The sequence below is a fragment of the Phoxinus phoxinus genome, assembly GCF_949152265.1.
Source record: "Phoxinus phoxinus genome assembly, chromosome: 24".
NCBI lineage: Eukaryota > Metazoa > Chordata > Actinopteri > Cypriniformes > Leuciscidae > Phoxinus > Phoxinus phoxinus.
Window position 1 is genome coordinate 22515633 of NC_136899.1, and position 20562 is coordinate 22536194.

General features: G+C 38.7%; 2 protein-coding genes and 1 long non-coding RNA gene across 4 annotated transcripts in view; 1 reads left to right on the plus strand and 2 right to left on the minus strand.

The window, feature by feature from the left end:
- Nucleotides 1-350: 350 nt before the first annotated feature.
- On the minus strand, nucleotides 351-4945 carry zic4 (zic family member 4). 2 transcript variants are annotated; one of them, XM_079602601.1, is made up of 3 exons: nucleotides 4330-4897; nucleotides 3592-4221; nucleotides 351-1546 (listed from the first exon to the last, which is right to left on the minus strand). In XM_079602601.1, exons 1-3 carry the CDS (start codon nucleotides 4751-4753, stop codon nucleotides 1107-1109), a joined length of 1494 nt encoding a protein of 497 aa, XP_079458727.1. In that variant the 5' UTR covers nucleotides 4754-4897; the 3' UTR covers nucleotides 351-1106. The 2 variants fall into 2 exon arrangements, with proteins under 2 accessions (XP_079458727.1, XP_079458726.1); XM_079602600.1 differs by having other exon boundaries at nucleotides 3592-4945.
- Nucleotides 4946-9093: 4148 nt separating this feature from the next.
- zic1 (zic family member 1 (odd-paired homolog, Drosophila)) lies at nucleotides 9094-12412 on the plus strand. Its single transcript, XM_079602603.1, has 3 exons — nucleotides 9094-10346; nucleotides 10818-10981; nucleotides 11300-12412. The coding sequence occupies exons 1-3, from the start codon at nucleotides 9377-9379 to the stop codon at nucleotides 11495-11497; spliced, it is 1332 nt and encodes a 443-aa protein (XP_079458729.1). The 5' UTR covers nucleotides 9094-9376; the 3' UTR covers nucleotides 11498-12412.
- Nucleotides 12413-15569: 3157 nt separating this feature from the next.
- Nucleotides 15570-20562, minus strand: part of LOC306993108 — a 41558-nt gene continuing 36565 nt past the window's right edge. The window contains exon 3 of the long non-coding RNA XR_013796399.1: nucleotides 15570-15927. This is a non-coding gene — a long non-coding RNA (uncharacterized lncRNA). The remainder of the gene's footprint in view (nucleotides 15928-20562) is intronic.

Genomic DNA, 20562 nt, shown 5'->3' on the forward strand with positions numbered 1-20562 from the left:
ACTGGGCTTTTGCTATTGAAACCTTAACTCACCATGAAGATTCACCGTCGTGGAAAAAAATGTCTCTTTGTATAAAAGCCTCTTTGAAGTCTGTGTGAAAATATGCAACTCTTTCATCAATTGCTGCCCATGTAATTGGAGTGTAAAGCTAGGGTATATCTGTGTGTATAAGCAATACAAAAGGAAATAAAAAAAGTTATTGCAATGGGGTTCGCTTAGAGAATTACATTTATCTACTATTACGTTTGAGTTATTTTAGGATCATGTATATTTGGATCATTTAGGGGGTTTGCATTAAACGACTAATCAATATATTATTTCCCCCACTATAAAGCTTAAGGAGGTCTTTTAGCTTTGCATCATACACAATTTATTCAAAATACTGACAACGTACAAGGCATTTCGGTACACATTTTAAGGTCTCTTCTGATAATTCATATTTTTCATAAAAATGGATTGCAGACAAGTTTTACAAAATCACAAAATAACCACATTGATAAATGACTAATCATAAATGAAACGTCATATCAAATACAATAACGCTGTTTCCTTCAATCTGGCTTGGGCTGGAGAAAGCACAAAAAGAGGAAACAGTCTACGTCTTTATGAAATTCAAATAATCCGGAATATTAGTTTTGTACAAAGTAGAGTAGCAAACATTAAAAAATTGCCTAAAGACAAAACCTTACAAAAGTACTGTTCACACATAGACATTAAAACGTCGTCATTTACAACTGTACATATTTAATAATTAAGCACTTTGGTTCAATAATACAAAAAGAAATTCTTTACTGATTAAAAAATAAATTAAGATATTGAAATCAAAGCGGAAATTTACAAAATGATACAGTGGCATGCGTACGGCCAGTACACTATTTATAAACATAGACACTCGGGACATGTTTTAAATCGATTGGTGGTTGGGGCAGTGACATTAGCTGTCAAAGGGCCAGTGCATCCTTCAGTAAGGCAGTAACAGTGGACAAGCCTACTCTTTGAACGTCAGCCTGTGACCGTTCAGTCCAAAATGGACTGTCCAAATAAGAAAAGATGTCAAAGTCATTTCAGTCCCTTTGCCAAGTGAATATTACAGGGCTAGGATTTTGTTAGAAGGCGTCCCTCCGTTCAGGATTGCCGTACGTTGGCCCCTCCGTGTGGCCCGGCGTGGAGGAACCGCTGGGTGGGGTCTGAGGGCCACTGGCACCGGAGCTGTGACACACGTACCATTCGCTTAAATTGGCCGGCTGGGACGATGAAGAGAGCGGCTCGGAGAGCGCTGAGGGAGCTGGCTCCCGTCCCAAGTCCGATGAAGGAGAAACAAGAGATGGAGTCGATGATTCGTAACCAGAACTCGGAGGTGGAGACTTGCAGTGCACCTTCATGTGTTTTCTCAAAGAGCTGGGATGCGTGTACGATTTGTCACAACCTCTGACTTTGCAGTTGTACGGCTTATCGCTAGTGTGTACGTGGGAATGCTTTTTCCGGTCACTGCTGTTGGCGAACCGTCTGTCACAGCCGTCAAACTCGCATTTGAAAGGCTTTTCACCTAAAACAACAAAACAGTTGTGGACAATGGTCATTATAGGCAAAGAACATCACAAGTGTAATCATTATAACGACGCACATCATTATAACGAGCGCATAACCAAATATACTTTGCATTAGTCAAACGCATGTCAGTCTGAAATCAGGTCACATGAGCCCCATGATATCGTGATTATCTTTTTACTGCTCTGTCTGCTCTCATGGCAAAGCCCCTTGTGACTGAAACAATCAGACAGCAATGATTTCTTCTCACAATTACAGATTATTGGACATCCGTTTTTAAAGCATGCACGCGCTCTCATTGCAGTTTCATTTACCTTTGGAATGTCGAGAATGAAGATCTCATAAAATACATCTGATCCACCATCTAAACTGCTATTAGGCCTGTCCCACTGTAACAATAATAGCTGCTGGAGAAGGCGGCCAGGCAATAGAAATGTTTGAATTAATTACATTTAATCACATCACGCTTGTTTCCGAAGGACATAAGCTCCAGGAGTTTATAAGACTACGTAATTGCTGCTGTCTAATTACAGTTGCTCGCTGAATATCAATTTGACCTTCAGCTGTTGGGCCGAGAAAGCCAATCAAGAATATTAGTGTACTACAAGAAAACAGCAAGGAAGAGACCCTTGGGAAACCATATCCATAACCAAAGATTCAAATAATGCCCAAGCTAAAAAAATATGTACCTGCCCGCGGGAACGTCGCACAGAAGTAACAACGTTGGTTAAACATCAAAACCGAAGGGTTATGTTAAATGTAGTTTTCAGGTAAACGTTACACGATGTATAGCAGTCTCCTTTTAAAAAACGTATTATTCCAAAATGCAATAAAACAAATAAAATAAAACTCACTCACCTTATCTACTAAATCCACTAAATCTAATGCAAAAGTGCAAAAAAAAAAAAAAAAACATTCTTCCAGTTATACAGAGCCCACAACGCATTCAAAAATAAATACAAATAAACTTTTAGTAATAAATATGGAGTTTATACTGTTAAGTCACGACTGTTTTACTCATTCAGAACTTTTACCGACTTGTTGCATACGGCTAATCTGAAGTTTGTCAACAGTGAATGCAGTTTCTTATTTCGTCACAGTTCAGACATAAATATAAATTATAACAATCTTGTCTCTTGATGCAATTAATGACAGTCGATTTGGACAGTTTCTTTCTAAAGCCTAACACACACACACACACACACACACACACACACACACACACACACACACACACACACACACACACACACACACACACACTGCAGTGTAAGCAAAACAAGACACTAGCTCTCTAAAAATGCTATCATGTCCATGTGTACCGTTCTGAGGGGATTACAGAGAACTTCAACAAATATTAGGCTACTGGGATAAAAAAAATGCTACTAATGTCCAGAATAGCAGTAACAGTTTGCAAAGTAGATAAACACTTGTGTACAACTTACAATAATTGTAAAACACAGCCGATGTCCATATGCGATTTATAGTGGAGAAAAATGCAGGACTATCTATTAATCTCTTATATTTACAGTCGACTAAACTGGACGCAGTAGGCCCTAAACATATGAATGTGTTGGGACATCATGAAGCTGTTATGAAGTAAGGAATGCATTTTTTTTTTTACAACATACCATTTAAAAAAAGCAAGTAACTTAATAACAGTAACAGTCAACAGTGGTCTACCGTTGTGGTTGTTTTACTTTTTAAAACGACGTTGCTAAACGAGTAGGCTATGCTATATGAAATTCTATTAGTGTACACTAAATAGACGTAGCCTATCATCAAATGCATTAAATAACAGCGATACCATTGAAAATGATGCCAGTGTTCTGCGAAACTCTTTACAGATAGGCCGATGCATGTTATATTTCTATAAAATATAAAAAGCGGCATTTTAGAAAAACTGTGCATCTATGTAGCATGCAAGCTAGCTCACGTCATTAATAAACTGGTTGCAGTGCATCGATTTGTTTACACTTCAGCATTATGAGGCGTTAGTATTTAACTCAATCGTCCTAAGGGACAGCAAATGAAGTCACTGACCTGTGTGTGTCCTCTTGTGGATTTTCAAGTTTTCCGATCGGGCAAATACTTTTCCACAGCCGGGGAATGGACAGGGAAACGGTTTCTCTCCGGTGTGCACTCTAATGTGATTCACAAGTTTGTACTTAGCTTTAAACGGCTTTCCCTCTCGTGGACATTCTTCCCAAAAACAGATATGGTTCGCTTGCTCTGGTCCTCCAACGTGCTCCACAGTCACATGCGTCACCAGTTCGTGCATGGTGCTGTAAGTTTTGGAGCAAAGTTTCTTGGCGGAGTGCTCTGGCTCCAGCCACTTGCAGATGAGCTCTTGCTTGATCGGTTGCCTCATGTAACGGAAAAACGCGCCAGCTCCGTGATGGTGGTGGTGGTGGTGTGCGCTGAGATTCATGTTCAGATTGAGCCCGCCGTATCCGTGCAGCGGAGAAGCAGAGAACGGGTCTGCCCTGGAGCTCGCTACTTGACTCAAATGATCAGAACGAACGTACATTTCGGCAGGTATTCCTAACCTTATTTGTCCGTTCAAGGCTTGGCCACCTGGTGCTCCGGTAGATGGCTGCTCGTGATGAAGTCCAGGGAAGAGAGTATGGTTCCCAGGGTCGGGGTGATGACCATAGTGTCCCGGATAGCTACCTGTTGTTGAGACAAACATTCCGTGGTGAGAGGCTGAACCAGAAGTCTGATCGGTCAGCACGGGCATGGCTTGAGCTGTCAAATCTCGGCGAATGAGGAAATCCCTACCTGCGGATAGCGCCTGGGCCGTGTGAGACATAGAGTACGGAACCGTTGCCGCCTGCACCGGGCCAAAAGCTCCCGTTTGACTGGAGACCACTTCACTGTGGCCTGCAATATGATGATTGTGGTGGTGATGGTGGTGGGGATAATGATGGGTTGGGCTGATTTTGAGGGCCGCGGAGTGCCCCATGTGTTCTGGCCCGAATGGACTCGGCCCCAGGCGGGGTTCCGCAGTCATCTCCCCAGGGTGCGAGTGAGCCATTGAGTGTGGATGGCTGCTGAACCCCGGGAAGCCTGTCACGCTCTGAGGGGTATGGTGGTGATGATGGTGATGGTGGTGAGCCCCTGCCAAGTCAACTAATCTCAGCGTCGTGTTCCGTTTGGAAAACGCGGGGTCCATCACAGGGCTTCCCAAAGCATCCACGCTCATTACTCCTAATTTTAGAATAACTTGACAGCAGGCAAAATAATAATAATGATGATGACAAATATATTTTAATCGCTTTGAAGAATACAGAAGACGAAAAAAAAAATTAACTTCCCCTAAAGTTTAGTTGCTATCTCAGTGCCTACGTGGAATCCCATTCGGTTGAGAGGCAGCAGCAGGACGCTTTGATATACTGAATAGAGATTCATGGTAGGCGCTGCAGCCCGTGGAGCCAAACAATCACCGAGCGCTCTAATTGGTCAGTGCTCCGTGATTGACGTCACTCGTGACAGTTTCCAATGCGAAGAAAAATATTTTAGTGACAGCAAACAGCGAGCGCGCATGCGCCGAGCCTCAGGCAGCGGATGAAAAAAATGCTTTTGTTATGCAAAGGTTATTGTACTTTTAACTGCAACCCCGAAGTTGCAACGAAGCAATGTATCCTTTCTTTATATTACAGCTGTGGAAAACGTGCTACTTACCGCAATAGGCAAACTAGAAAGAGTGGACTTGCATGCAATAAAAATGCAACATATGTTCCGTCTGGTATTACGTTATAGAAAGCATGAAAAAGCTTCGTAATAAACCTCGAAAACGGCGGTTAGTACAAAGTTAAAGTTTGCAGTAGCACGCTGCTTGCTCAGATCCCGATTGTTTTTTCCTGTAATTAACCATTTTGTTGAAAAAAAAAAAAAAGTTTTCACACCCCTTGTTTCCCTCTAACGGTGCTTCTGCGTCGTCATGGGATCGGTGTCTTGTGAAAAGCGCGAAGGTCGCCTATTGTCCATAGGGGGAAAAAAGTATCGCAAAAGACCTGTTGTTATGATCGGGGGTAATTTTCGGCCCCAGTTGTTCAGCGGCGGCGGATCAGGCACACAGGAGGTGGTGCTTCATCAAGAGTGCACAGGGCAGCAAGCAAAGCAAAGTCTTGGCAAAAAAAGCTCGAGTAGCTGCTAAATAAAAATCCTAATACACACTTAATGCAGTCTTTCCGAAACGTAAAATGTATCTCACAGATTACCCACCGTTATTTCATAAACACACTGTTGACAGTGCACCTGTTATGAATAAAGTACAACCATGAATCAACAACCGGCTGTTGTGTTGTAGCCAATCTTGTATTTAAGCTTGAAAGCAAATGGACAGTAGGCCTATCCACCTCATGAAAACAAGCACAGGAGATTTAATGACATTATTTGAACTTTGCCCAAGGGAAGGCATTTTAAGCAAATGCTGATATTTCAAGATATAAAATTGGCTTTAGATATATGGTCGGTGAATGTACATCTAATTTGTGCTTTCAATGTACACAAGGTGTAGAATATGAGGAATGAAATGTTAAATTCCATACTACTTCCACAACATAAACAGTATATACATATAATGCAAACACACACACAAATTAAGTGAGCACTTTAATACAGTAATGTATTAATTATAATTATATAATTACATATATTATTACAGTAATTATAAAATCAATCCAACATAGCATAAATTATAATACAAAATAAAAGTCTGATCTGATATTGTTTGTTACTATCATTGTATCTAATTTTCCAATATGCAATGGAATAAGCCATAAACAGTGCAGTTTAAATCACCATGACGTAGTGAAAAAAGTTTTGGTGCATGGAATGTTTCCTCCGTGCACAATAAAAATGCAAAAATACTATATCTCCAATACAGAATGATAACTTAATCGCTGTTTTAAAGCTTTATCTTAATCAATCCGACCAGACACAGATATGAGGTGTTGGGTGAACTGACCTACAAAGGTCATAAAGTTACTATTTGATTTGTCAAATATCATAAATGCAAGCTCCACTGGAATTACGCGGATTGTACGTGAGCGTAAAGAAACGGCATTTACATTGTTTTAGTGCACATGTGTCTCGATGAAAAAATGGCAAAGTTAACACCCCCAGCCCACGTTGCTTTGTAACTTCATTCAAAGGTATATAGTTTGTTATTACAGCATATCAGCGCAAACCGTAGAAATAGCTCAAAGTTTTTTCTTTCAGAATTTTTATTTTTTATTTGTGGTTGCAAGACGGAAAATCGCATTTCACGGAAACATTACTTCATCTGAAGGCCATTGTGATAGTTGTATGTTCACGTAGGCTATTATGATCACATGTGAATACAAAACTAAGTCTAAAATCCACAAATGTAATCTTTGAAAATAATAAAAGCGTGACCTTAGACCTTTCTTCAACTTTAGGTGGCTTCATTTTAATCAAGGTCAAGATGCATTCAATTACTGATGCAAATAAATTGGTATTCCCTTGAGGAAGGTCATGAATTGATCTGTCAGGCCTCTGGTGACAAAACCACACATCCGTGTCATAAATACGTAAACATTGTATGAACTATGTCGAATAGTGAATAAGTTAGTCAAATGGCTGGGGCTCATGGTCGACTGGATCGCAGTTGCATTCTTCAGGAATTTATTTAGTATGTAACTTAAAGTTTTTTTTCAGCTTCTTTTCGTGCAGTAAAGGGGGGGATATAGGCATATGCAAAGACAGAATACGCGTTTGATTTGACAATAAAGACAATGGAAAACTCAGCAATGAGTCAAATATTGGCCAAAATCATTAACACTGACTAAATCCAATTGCAGGCCAAAAAAAAAAAAAAAAACTTCCCAAGCACACTCATCAGTAGGTAAAATAAAGTTGCAATGTTTTTTTTTCACTCTTTGGCTTACTGATAATTTTAGAAGATTACAAAAAATAAGTTGAAAAGCACCAAACAGAATATGTGTGCTTGGCCTTTAGATATTCTTTAACTTTTAATTTATACAAAATATAATAATAATTATAATATTACACGTCAATGATATATATATAAAAAAAAACGAATTTAACTGTTGCAAGCAATACTTGCATTTAAAAAAAAAACAAAAAAACACGCTATTAAAACACCTCGGTTAATATTTCCAACTTATTTCCGCCTCCAAAACGTATTTCGTCCTCACGCTCGAGTCTTACCGTTTTTCACCTGTTGAAGACACCGTCCAGATTTCTTTTATAAAGATAACGTCCGTTAGACAAAACATTCAACTCAACAGCCTGGCCCTATCTCTCCCTCTCTTTCCCTCTCTCTCTCTCCCCCTCTCTCTCTCTTACTGGAAGGAGTTTGAGAGTGTATGGAGCTGAAGGCTGCAGTCTGGATGATATTTTAATGGTTCGTCTGTTCATGCGGCTTTGAACTCCAGCCGCCGGAGTTTCCTGCAGAGAGAAATCCCACTTCACAACTTCCACAACCCACAAGTTTTACTCACACACAAGAGTGATACATTACGGCCTAAATCTTTTAAAAACACAGGTTTTACATATGAATTACAGAAAGACACACCTCGTTCGCAGGTTTGAAACTATGAAGTTTGAAGGTAGCCTACCTAAGGAAGGCCTATTAGTTTGATCAAAGAGCATGTGGTGTTCAATAAAAAAAAAAAATAATAATAATAATAATAATAATAAGTTAATCAGAGGCCTACAACGCACTGCGTTTTTGTTTTAAGTAATGTGAATATAAAAGCAATAATTAGATTCCAACAAAAGCATCAAACAAGTGTTGTGCAGAAGCGCGATGCAAAACCAGTGAAGGAATAATTTCCTCGATATCTCTCAAAGTGAGAACATCATTACAATGACGCCTGTAAATAAAGTCAACTAGACAATGCCCAATGTTAAAGGAGCCAAAAACGTGCAGGCCTGTTGGTGTTGCAGCCCGTGCATTACAATTATCTTTAAAGATAATATCATTACAAATTTGTGCATTCATTTCTTAAAGATGTCATAGAGCATGCAAAAAAAAAATACCACTTGAGGTATAAATACAGATAACTAATATAAATGTAATTTTAACTACACATTTATGGAAAGGCCATATGAAACATAATTTTTTTTTTTTTTTTTATCACGCGCATGAGTTGTAGGCTATGTCTTGTAAGAAAACACTCTCACATTTCAGCGAGTGTTTACTAGATGCGCGCCAGGCTCTTCTCAAAGCACCAGGCTGCCACATAAGTAGGCCAAACGTGGAAGTAGCTACTCCGTCTAGGACAAAAGCCATTATTCGGCCATGCATTCACTAAAGTCTGTTTTCTGAATTTTAACATCCAGAGCAAAATCACAGTCAGCAACCTCCCGACAATCCCATAGATTGATGATGTAAACCGACCAATCGCACTGATGCTGAGGCATGGCGGGCTGTTATTTGGTGAGTGAATGTTAGTAGGGGGAGAGCGCCCTCTCCAATGATGGTCCAAGCACGGGGTCACGTGCTGCCCCCCTCCTTCCCCATTCATCAGGGGTGGACTGTGTTGTCTTTTCAATTCATTTATCTGCAGGAATGATTGCGACTATCAGTCTGAAGCTCACCGCCTGACTGAGGAGGTGAAAGTTGCGCCACAGGAAGATAAACCGCAAAAGACAATATTGCACATGATTTGCGTGTGCATCGGATGAGCAGGAGAGGGAAATTCCTCTCGACGAAAAAGTAAATAGGAATAGGGCATCGGAGTTTGCCTGGCACAGACTTAAGTCAGAGAAATAGCAAGCAGAGACAGTAGCTAGAGATTCTTCCTCTCTCAGTCTCCACCGCTGCAGACTGAAGATGCTCTTGGACGCAGGACCACAGTATCCCACCATTGGAGTGACTACTTTCGGCTCCACCAGACATCACTCAACAGGCGAAGTTACAGACAGAGAAGTGGCTTTGGGTATCAATCCGTTCGCCGACGGTATGGGCGCTTTTAAAATCAACCACAGCTCCCACGATCTAGGCTCTGGCCAAACAGCGTTTTCCTCGCAAGCCCCCGGTTACGCCGCCGCCGCTGCCCTGGGACACCATCATCACCCCACTCATGTCAGCTCGTACTCCACCGCCGCCTTCAACTCCACTCGTGACTTTCTCTTTCGTAATCGGGGTTTCGGAGACGCCACGAGCGCGCAGCACAGTCTCTTCGCCTCCGCCGCAGGAAGTTTCGCCGGGCCACATGGACACTCTGACGCCGCTGGGCACCTGCTCTTCCCGGGACTGCACGAGCAAGCGGCCACGCACGCGTCCTCCAACGTGGTGAACAGTCAGATGCGCCTGGGCTTTTCCGGGGACATGTACGGGAGGGCCGAGCAATACGGTCACGTCGCGAGTCCGAGGTCCGAGCATTACGCGTCGACTCAGTTGCACGGTTATGGCCCCATGAACATGAATATGGCTGCTCATCACGGAGCAGGGGCCTTCTTTCGGTACATGAGACAGCCCATAAAGCAAGAGCTCATCTGCAAATGGGTCGAACCGGAGCAGCTAACGAATCCGAAAAAGTCCTGCAACAAAACTTTCAGCACCATGCACGAGCTTGTGACCCACCTGACGGTGGAGCACGTTGGGGGACCAGAGCAGTCGAATCACATTTGCTTTTGGGAAGAGTGTCCCCGGGAAGGGAAACCGTTTAAAGCAAAGTACAAACTTGTGAATCATATCAGAGTGCACACCGGAGAGAAACCGTTTCCGTGTCCATTCCCCGGCTGTGGAAAAGTATTTGCCCGATCGGAAAATCTGAAAATCCATAAAAGAACACACACCGGTAAGAAATTCATTATTTTCATATTTATTTTTCTGTATTATTATTGATATCGTTTTTGTATTTTATACGTTGTAATTAAGGAGCCGTAAATAAGCATTTATTGCCAAGCAAATAATGCTGGTATTATTATTATTAGTATTAGTTTCTTTGTCCTATACAAAAATGTTCACTCTAAGCATATTTATATGACAGGATTTTGTTTATGTTAGTAATGGGTTGTATAATATCTAAAAAATTAAATTCGTAGGAGTACGGTATCTTTGCAGATTAATGTAAATAATTCGGGCAAAATTTAAAGGGTTATTTTTTGTGAGTCGTGTATAGTGGAATAGGCACAGTAACTTTTAATATTTGCTAATATTTATTTGCTTATTTAATTAGGCATATCTAGAAATGTAACTTTTTTTTTAAATGCACGTGTTTAGCCACATAAAATTGTATTTTGAGAAATGTTTGCTTTGTTTCTGTTAGGTGAAAAACCTTTCAAATGTGAGTTTGAAGGCTGTGACAGGCGCTTCGCGAACAGCAGTGATCGTAAGAAACACATGCACGTCCATACCTCTGACAAACCATATCTCTGCAAAATGTGTGATAAATCCTACACACATCCCAGCTCCCTCCGGAAACACATGAAGGTAACTATGACATTACAGTTCATTATTTTTCACCTGCGTTATTTGATGCAGTTTCTGCACGTTTCCATTCACCCCCCGTTTCTGGATAGCCTACTGAAACGCTGGTTTCCAGTTTACTTTTATTTTTGGCCTCTTATTGAATCTTTTTATGATGTTGAAAAAAAATGCACTAAAATTATAATTATAGCCTATGCCATGTTATAAAAGCTAACGCTATAAGTAATCGAGCCATAACGCTAAATACAAACTGATCGAATCTGTGTGACTGTTACAGTTTCCTTGAGATTAGAAACTGATTTGTGTTTGCCTTCGGAGCAGGTTCACGAGGCTTCGTCTCAAGGACCCCAACCCTCCCCGGCCGCCAGCTCCGGCTACGAGTCCTCCACGCCGCCCACCATCGTGTCCCCTTCCACAGAAAACCAGAGCAGCAGTTCCATATCACCAGCATCATCCACAGTTCACCACACGAGCAGCCACAGCACGCTTTCGTCAAATTTTAATGAATGGTACGTGTAAATATTTTCAAAAGACTGCAGAATTAAGACTGCTTTGGAATCAAGACTCAAAAGTCAGCCTATTCTCGCGTGGACCTACACACACACACACAATGTGAAGAATCTGAACGGTTTTCTGAACCCGCTGTCTAGAGAGAGCAGTGCATGGACGGGGTGTGCAACGCTCTTGACAGCCGATTTTTGTCCTCCATTTCTTTTGCTCTCCCCCCCCCCCTTCTTCTTCTTCTTCATTTTTTTTTTTTTTTATATTTTCGGAAGACTGCACAGAGAACTTCAACTGCATGCTACCAGCAGGTCACAGCCTGTTTTGTTTTGTACATAAAGATTTACTTAGTTTAAAATGTAATATTTTATTTTGTAAATAGCCATAATACAATTTAAGGGAATTTGTGAAAAAATGTGGTCCCTAGATATATGGAAAATGAAATGGTTTTACGAATATTGCGATGAATAGTCTTGACTGAAAAGAATGTTATAGTTTATGTGTACCAAATGTGAATTACCCAGTATTACCACAGTCTACACGTTTACCTAACCGATTAGTATTAATGTGCTTTTGTATCCAGTGCAACATTTCGTCTCCAGTCCAGTCTGAGTAGCACACAGTTGTTGTTATTTAATGTCATGTCGATAAACCGTGTAGTGAAAGCCTGAAGCTCCGTGTCAATCTTGTTTATGTAAGTGATAAAATATAAAACTATCTGTCTATTGCATTGGCAACTGCAAGAAATTATTACTTGTATATAACTCAATTTTCCATATTTATCCGCATGTAAAGGACCGGTAACACATGTTAGAGATAATCGGTATTTATGGAAAATGCGTTCGTAGGGTATGTAAAATTTAGTTTACAAAATAATGTTTGGTTACTTTTCGTACAATATTAAAGAATTAAACGTACAACAAAAATGACTTCAATATTTTTTTTTTCTCGACTGTTCTTTAAACAAATGAATCGGAGGTTGAGAAATACCAACAAGGAAACTCCAACAAGTAACCTATTTATTATTTATATTTATTTTTCTATCATTTTGAAATAACATGAGTCTAAATTAAAACATCACACAACTAAAACAATAACAACTGGTGTTAAGTAGGCTATAACGAGGACAAGAGTTAGACTTAACGCTTAAAATGGAAATTACATTTCAGTCCTTAAAAAACGCTTGCTTTTATATTTTGCACCACTAATTCAGCAGGACGAATTATTATTTAAGTAATTTAATTTCACTTTTGTTCCCCTCATTAATGTCAGAGATTAAATATAGCCAAGTCCCCAGAGTAACATTTAATGCATTAAAACGTTGAAACGTGAGGAATTTACTTATCTACGTGGTTTTCTTGAAATAGTTACCATTACTTGACTCTGGTCATGGCCTTACGTAATTATGCTTGTTTGGGACCAGTATATGGTAGGAGTGAAGTACTTTGGTCCGAGAAAAGAGTCACTGTTGGGCTTTTGTTCTTGGTTGCAACTTGCTTGATCGCCCCATTAGGCACATCAAGATCATGAGCGTGCTTGATATAGCCAGAGCACAATTCTCAAAAGATACAAAAGATGCTATTTGGATATTAAAATCTACATGATGATAAATTGTTTACTATTTCTTCACGGCCAGAAAGTGCAAAGTTTTCTAGAATAAGAGAGGGAAATGTATAGGCTACCTATGGAGGGAGGGGGCAATCTGAGCGCAAGCACGCGGTCTGTACTATTAGGAGTACTATGCATGCATGCAACTTTGTGTGTGTGTCTCAGATAACACAAGATCATTAGCATGTGCAAATTTAAACTGTGCCCGAAGGCTATGAAACTAATGAATCGAGCATAGCAGTGTTTCTAATTCGTGGCCATTTGGATGTATTTTTGTTTTTAAATGCGATCCGGCGACATGTTAGTAGCAAAGCGGTGCCTAGTCGCTTAAAGGAAACTACTATATACCCTACAATGTTTACATGTTCCTCTTGGGGGGTGTGCACAAATGCAGGCGCGAGAGTAGACTGCCGTGCGCGTGCATGCGCGTGAGAAATAGCCCACCGACAGGAGGAGATACTGACTTCGGGAAAATATAAACATATTGGCACATCAAACAGTAGGGGCGAATACGAAATACATTATGTCGGAGGTGATTTTTTTTCCGAAATATGCTCATATTCTCCTTCCACGGGTTATTAGGTTTTGAGATATGTGAATGATGGTAATAAAATGAATTGTTCGACTCTATTTAACACTCTATCTATTCAAACGTTCTGGTACATTTTCATTCATGCACCGTTAGAGTAGCAGTAGAAAGTGTTATGTATTGATCCGTACAATGGAATGCACATTTTTGAAGGAAGTCGTTTCGCTTGCCTGTTATCCTCATTACTCCTATTTCCCCCCAGAAAATAAAAGCACAACAATCATATCCATGGACAAACGCCATTACAATGTGGCTACGTTAGATTATTTGATGGATATGACTGTTAACTAAAATATCCGTACTTGTTTTTTGTTAGTTTGCCCGTTTTGGTACCCCCAGCATTTAAACTAAATATAAGGCAAAATTGCTACTAAAATAAATAAATACAAAAATCCAGTCAGGTGAATTTTACACACATAATATGCATAACAACACCCCATAAAAGGCGTACAGATGACAGTTCATAAACACGCTATGGCCGTAATCACATTGCATTGTTTTCGATCCTAGCAAAAACACTAAAATTATTTTAGGAAAATGTGACCAATCTTGACCGAATAAAAATGATTATTACTATAGTTATGAATTTTCATAAATAGGAAATATTTTATGATTTTATGAACAATACAATTATCTGATATTTAAAATGTTAAAACATAAACAAATAGAGGCTATTAAATGTAAATCTTAGACCTTGGCGACGGATTGAAAGTCGTAAGCGTTTCTCTAAAATAGATTTCGCCAAACTCTCTCAAAGAACAGCACATTTTTATAATAAGCTTTCTCTTTCGACGCCAACATCTAGTTTAACAGATAATTCCCGTTTAATTTGAGCGAAGACTTGTGCGAGTTTTGTCTAATTTTGACATGCAGCCTAAACGCACAACGCAAATGTCAAATAAATAAGTCAAAGCTTTTTGACATTCAAACGTTAAACACAAATCACTTTACTGTCCAAATTTCTTTAGGAACTGAACCTTCGCTCCATCGCATTTTCATAAGCGTCTTGCTTAAGAAGGAAAAATGACTATGTACTTTCCAACAAGTTACATAACAGTCAAGGCGAGCTTTACGTAACTATTAACCTTAACCCGCAAGTGTGCAGTGCTAAATAACCGTTGGTTGCCTGTTTTTAAGACTATCCAGTATGTTTTCCATAACCAGATTCTGAGCTGGATTTAAATTTAGCGATTAACTTTCTGTGATTGTTGCACAGAGATGAATGCATCGCTATTCTTTCTCTGTAATGTAAAAGTAGCTGACAGTTTTCTCCTCTCATTCATATGCGCTTGACCTCTCTCTGACTTCAGCGCTGTCGTGTTCGGGTGAACACGTAGAAATGAGAGCAGGATGAGAGAGAAAAAAAGACATTTAACGTTGAACGCAGAGTGCAAATTGACAAGAGTGCGCCAGAGAGTCTGTGGAGGGTGACTGTTATTCTGCATTGAGATGGATGATTATTTTCAGAGTATTTATCATCGCTTTGTAAAGAAAGCAGTATTGGTAGTGCTAAGACATGCAAATAGGTCATTTTTCTTGTTTTGATAGGTCAGGGGGGCATACAGATAAATTTTACCGTAATACAGCACACACTTGTAAAAAGTAATTACAAAAAAAAATAATAATAATGATAACTTTAGTCTTCCTGCATAGACAACACACTCTTATGTTAAGTTAACAATTTTTACATCGATCGTTTCACAGTGTAATTACACTTGTAATTACTTAGTTATTCCATAGTAATATATATTATATTTTAATATTTTGAGTTATTTAAATGCTTAAATAAACGTATTGTATCACTAGTTATTATTTTAATCAGCCTATATTTAAACATGTAACATGGACACTTTAAGATAAAATGTTCCTGAATAACTTAACTTCTAGGTCTACCTCTAAGGGATCCAACAGGACCTTGAAGAAGTCTGGTGAACCTAGCCAAATGTTTATTGAGTATGGCCCTTTGAACACACCATACTGTGTTTTTTTCACACTGCCCACAGCTTGGATTCACACTGCTAAAGAACGAGCCGTCAACTAACATGAGTCATAAGGGTTTTTGTGACCCCTCCAGCATTAGTTGTGGACACCATGACACGCTATTAAGTTTGGACCACAGAAGATTTGTGGAGGCGCTGACATTGTCTATGTTGTCGTGTTCCCTTGACACGTTGCTAAATGGGGTCATTCCAATTAGTTGTTTGGGACAGAGCTGGACTTCTTCAGGGATATTCACACTCTGTCTCAGTATCTAGGGGGAAAATAAAAAAATAGGAAGTCCATAAAAATCAATACATTTCATAAAAACAAAGCATATTAGCCTATCTGCAAAACACTTTTTTCCATCTCAAACATAAAACATAATGCTTTTGCCATATAAGATATACAAATACTAAAGGTATGAAATTACATAATAATATATCAATAATAAAGAAAAACAGTAGACTGCACATATGCAGAACAAACACCTTTTTTAGATCAAGTGTTTTCCTAGGCTACCTGTCGTGACGCCAAGCAAAGTCTTTTCATGGGTAATGTTATTGTGTGGATTGGTATTTTATTTACTCGTCTCAGATGAGAGCAGCTTGTGGACATCTGCTCTTTTAATTGCATCTCATCAGTATAATAAATGTTAAAGTCTGGAGGTGAGGCAATAGATTGGAACACTCAGATAATGGCCCTTCAAATGGAGTCTTGGAAGGTTATTCATTAAAGAAGTAATTTGTAAACTTAATGCACTTATAAAATAGCTTAATATTGGGTCTTTTTTTGCATTTCATGGGCCAGACATTAGAGGCAGAAAATAAGAGTGTATTCAAATTAAAAACTAGACGGTCAGACCTACATTACATCCAAATTATTATTATTTTTTTATATATATCAAATACATCATGCTCATAAAGTGCAAGATGGAAATCTTGGGAGAAGGGTTAGAGTGTGTGTGGATAGTTATCTTCTGGCAAAGTAAAAAAAAAGAAGCAAATAAATAGTAAAATTATTTTTAATGTTTTATATAAAGTCTTTCCAGAGTGCAAAATTCTTTAAATGTCCTTTTAAAGAGTGTAAGCTGAGAACTGTATGCATTTCAAGCATCCAGTGAAGTTTTCGGGCTCTTCATTAAATCAGAATACAGAGAACTAATTAAAACATGCTGTAGAATGCTCCCCAATTAACATAATCATTGACCTCATTAATATTGTGCATTGAACCAGAGAGCGGAAGTTTGGGCTTTTTGTAATTAGATACAAAGATATGTTTGCATCTTGGAAACAGTTGTTAAGAACATCAAACACACCTTGGAATAAAGATAACTGGAAGGAGCCAATTTTAGAGGGAAAATGTTTGTAGACTAAAGTTATTGAAATGCACTTCACAAATATGTAATCTCAGACTATCTGAGAGAATACTTGATGAACGGTAGAGGTCAGAAATGAAGTGTGCAACCTTTTATTGTCATGACCTAGAGGTGACTGAGCATTGATGAGATATGCTGATGATAGCGTTTGGTGGCTGCCGCATGAAGATTTGTTGATGATAATATGATCATAAAACATTTCCATTTCCAATTGCAGATGGTAAATGGGAACCATATAGTGTATATCTCAAAATCTGAAAACCTTTATATTATACTATGTTCTGGCAAATAATTCAAATTTGGTATAAAACTGTAAAATTGAGCATTTGTTTTATTCTCAAAAGTTGGCGTTGAAAGAGCAAAAGTTGGCTTTAGAAAAGCCTTGGCTTTAAAAGAACAACAATTATTCAAGTCTATGCTGGAGGAAGAATAACTTCAGTGCAGAACACACACAAATCAACATCTGTGACTTAAATTTCAAAAATAAATCCTAAAAGATTTAGTCATCTGTTCCTTTGGTGAACTCATTTATCAGAGTTACCACTGACTAAGTAAAGAAGGCAAATAAGGTAAGTCAAAAATCTCAATAAATCATTTTGGCATGGTTCTGCGTTCTTTAGATCTGCTGACATACTTTAACTATTGTCTTCAAAGTGTTGTAATATACCAAATTTCATAACAGGAGACAATGTACCAAATCCTTCAAGCCAAAGAGGAAACATTGTTTTGGCAATCTACGTGTAAGTGCGATGAACCCATTCCCGAGTTCAACCTTTAGTTCTGCCGTTATCCCTAGTGTTCATGAAACGTACTGTTCTTCTGCTGTATGTGTTCCTGATGTTCTAGAGCTCGAGGACGAACTGGATAGAGATGTTTTATTTCAGCTTGCTGCACATGCCACAACACTTCTCTATAATTTGGCATAACAAGGGTTGGAATTTCACAATTCATAGTCTGCATTACACGGGGGCCATATTAACAAGTGCTATTTTGTCTGTTTAATGCTGATGGCTGACCTGCCATGTTTTTTCCCCCATTTTTTTTTTCCATTTAAGAAAAACAAACCCAGGTTGTCCAGCTTTTCATTTTTGAAAGGAAAGAGATGATGTAGTTTTAAGAAATGTCTATTATCTCCAGTCCATTTTGCATACCAAAAACAAATGGCAATAATATTGAACTTGTGGAATGGGCAATACCTTTTTAGTTGATAAAGAGATATTCCTAAGCAGAAAATCTTGGCATGATTCAGAACCCACTGTGCTTCTAGCTGATAATACAGTCACTCGCTGGCGTCAACATGCAACATGGCAGTTGACATTCACCAAACACAACATAAAATTTTATGGTCATTTCCCCCTTCTAAAAGTAACCACTGCAGCAGTGTTTTTATATGATACCATAAGGATTAATAACATCATCAAATATTTCCTTTAACTAACTGTGGTGTTATGTTAACAGAAACGCATCCATGAACCGAAACGATGCATGTATTGTATTCAGCAGGAAAGATGATCCTTCATGCCAGATGCGACTATAGTTATGCAGATAACAACATTTGTGCGAGTCGTTTGGAGTCAGCTACCTTCTCGTGATTGATAATTATCAGCCCAAATACCTTGGCTTGGTCCAGGTGGCTGCCATTTATTACGCTTCTTTTCTTTGCTCTAATTAATTACTAATTGATTTTAACACCTGCATTGGCAAAGCAGATTTTTTTTCCTTTCATTTCTCAAAGAGGCGTTACTTAACACTCAAAACAATAAACTTGTTTGTCTCTGTCCAGCTGAGCATAGCATTGTATTTACTTTGTTATATATTATTTAAATATATAATTATTACGTTTCATATATCCCATGTATCAAAATATATTTTGTATACAAGCTATTCTGTCTAGCCAAACAGACAAACAGGGCTTATGAGGAAAAAAAAGAAAAGAAGAAAGAAAAAACAAATTCTTGGGGGTGTTGGTTGACTGGTCTCTCTCCGCTCTCAATCAACATCTGTCTTTGAAAAAAGAACAACAACAAAAATAAAATAAGTGTGTCCATCACGTTTGACAACATGATTCCCAGTTTAATTCAAGTCCATCATTCCTCTCCGACATCTCAAGATTCAGATGCGTCTAAGGGACCGATCTGGTGTATCCAACACCAAGGCAACCATATGTACATTTTCAAAAACTCCTAACTTTTTTATCCTTTAATTTATTCTCTGTAACTTGGGGACATACTCATGATAATCTCAAGACCTTGGCAGCTACAAGGTCCAGGAATCTTTCCAACAGGCAGTGGAGAAAGCCAAGCTTCTTTTCATAACCACTGAAGGGCGACTAGGTCACGTGACTATTCTCATTGCTCGGGTTGGATCGGTTCACTGGAAGGAAATGCATTGGACAGCGAGCAGTCAGACATGTACAGTTTGATATACTGCAATGACTTTGTGCTATTCATTTAGTTGTTTTGTTCTGTAGTAGTATAAAGTCAACATGAAACGACAATCCATTGGACTGTAATGTAATATGTTTCCATGTGAAACAGGAATAAATGCAAACAGGCTTCTTGATATTATTGATTGGATTGTGAAAAGTGAGTGTTACATATCAGAAAGGAAAGTAATTTCAGAGGTGGAGCAATTATCATTATGATTAAATATTACAAAATGAAAGCTACTAATTATTTTTACTAATATATTTTTTTGTAAAATGATTTGAATAATGTGCCCTGATTGTTGGGGATTGCCCCACTGAAACTGGTGGATTATATTATTGACCGCTGCAGAACTCTGGTCAGGGAGTCGGAGTCATCAGATAGAGTTCAGACGTTTATTGTACAAGAGTGACCATACACATAATAGTGTACTTGAGGTAGTTTCTGAAATAAATAATATAACAGAAATAAATACTCATTGTCTAAATATATTCAACAACTTAACAGATTGCAAACTCAAATATAAACATCTCTGTAAAATGCACTGATACATCAAATATAAATGGAGAAATATATTAGTACGAGTCTGCAATAATAAACTGCATAGTGCAATGAAATTGACAAAAACACCAAATTATAGATGATATAAATTGGACTGTCTCGTTAATAAAGGCAGTAATAAATGACAACCAGTGAAGGATATTATCCCACGGAGAAATGCACTTCAAGATAATAACTAAACATGAACAATACGAGCCGCGATGCTAGCGGGATAATCCGCTAGTTAAGCAGCATTAAATTACAGAGAGATCGCTAGACGAACAACATCACAAACATGGTCTAACTTAGCGCAGATGGGATACAGCGTGACAATCTGCGTTATTAACAATATACATTAGAAGAAAACTTACTTTGTCACAAACTTTATCTTGCACATAAACACTGCACATGAATGTGTGAACGCGATATGATCGCTCAACTGGAGTACCTTAGTGAATAGGCAATTACACTGAGTCCGTACGTGCGGAGAATGCTGCACTACGTCATTTGCGTACAACGCAACTTAAAACGTCACACACGTAGCTACCTTAATATTTAAAGGGAG

Excerpts from the sequence above, each read along its gene's own strand:
- zic1 (XM_079602603.1), top strand. The coding sequence starts at position 9,377 with ATGCTCTTGGACGCAGGACCACAGTATCCCACCATTGGAGTGACTACT. Across the intron at positions 10,347-10,817 it reads CCATAAAAGAACACACACCG|GTGAAAAACCTTTCAAATGT; the intron begins GTAAGAAATTCA and ends TGTTTCTGTTAG. Across the intron at positions 10,982-11,299 it reads CCCTCCGGAAACACATGAAG|GTTCACGAGGCTTCGTCTCA; the intron begins GTAACTATGACA and ends CCTTCGGAGCAG.
- zic4 (XM_079602600.1), bottom strand. The coding sequence starts at position 4,753 with ATGAGCGTGGATGCTTTGGGAAGCCCTGTGATGGACCCCGCGTTTTCC. Across the intron at positions 1,547-3,591 it reads CCACAAGAGGACACACACAG|GTGAAAAGCCTTTCAAATGC; the intron begins GTCAGTGACTTC and ends TTGTTGTTTTAG.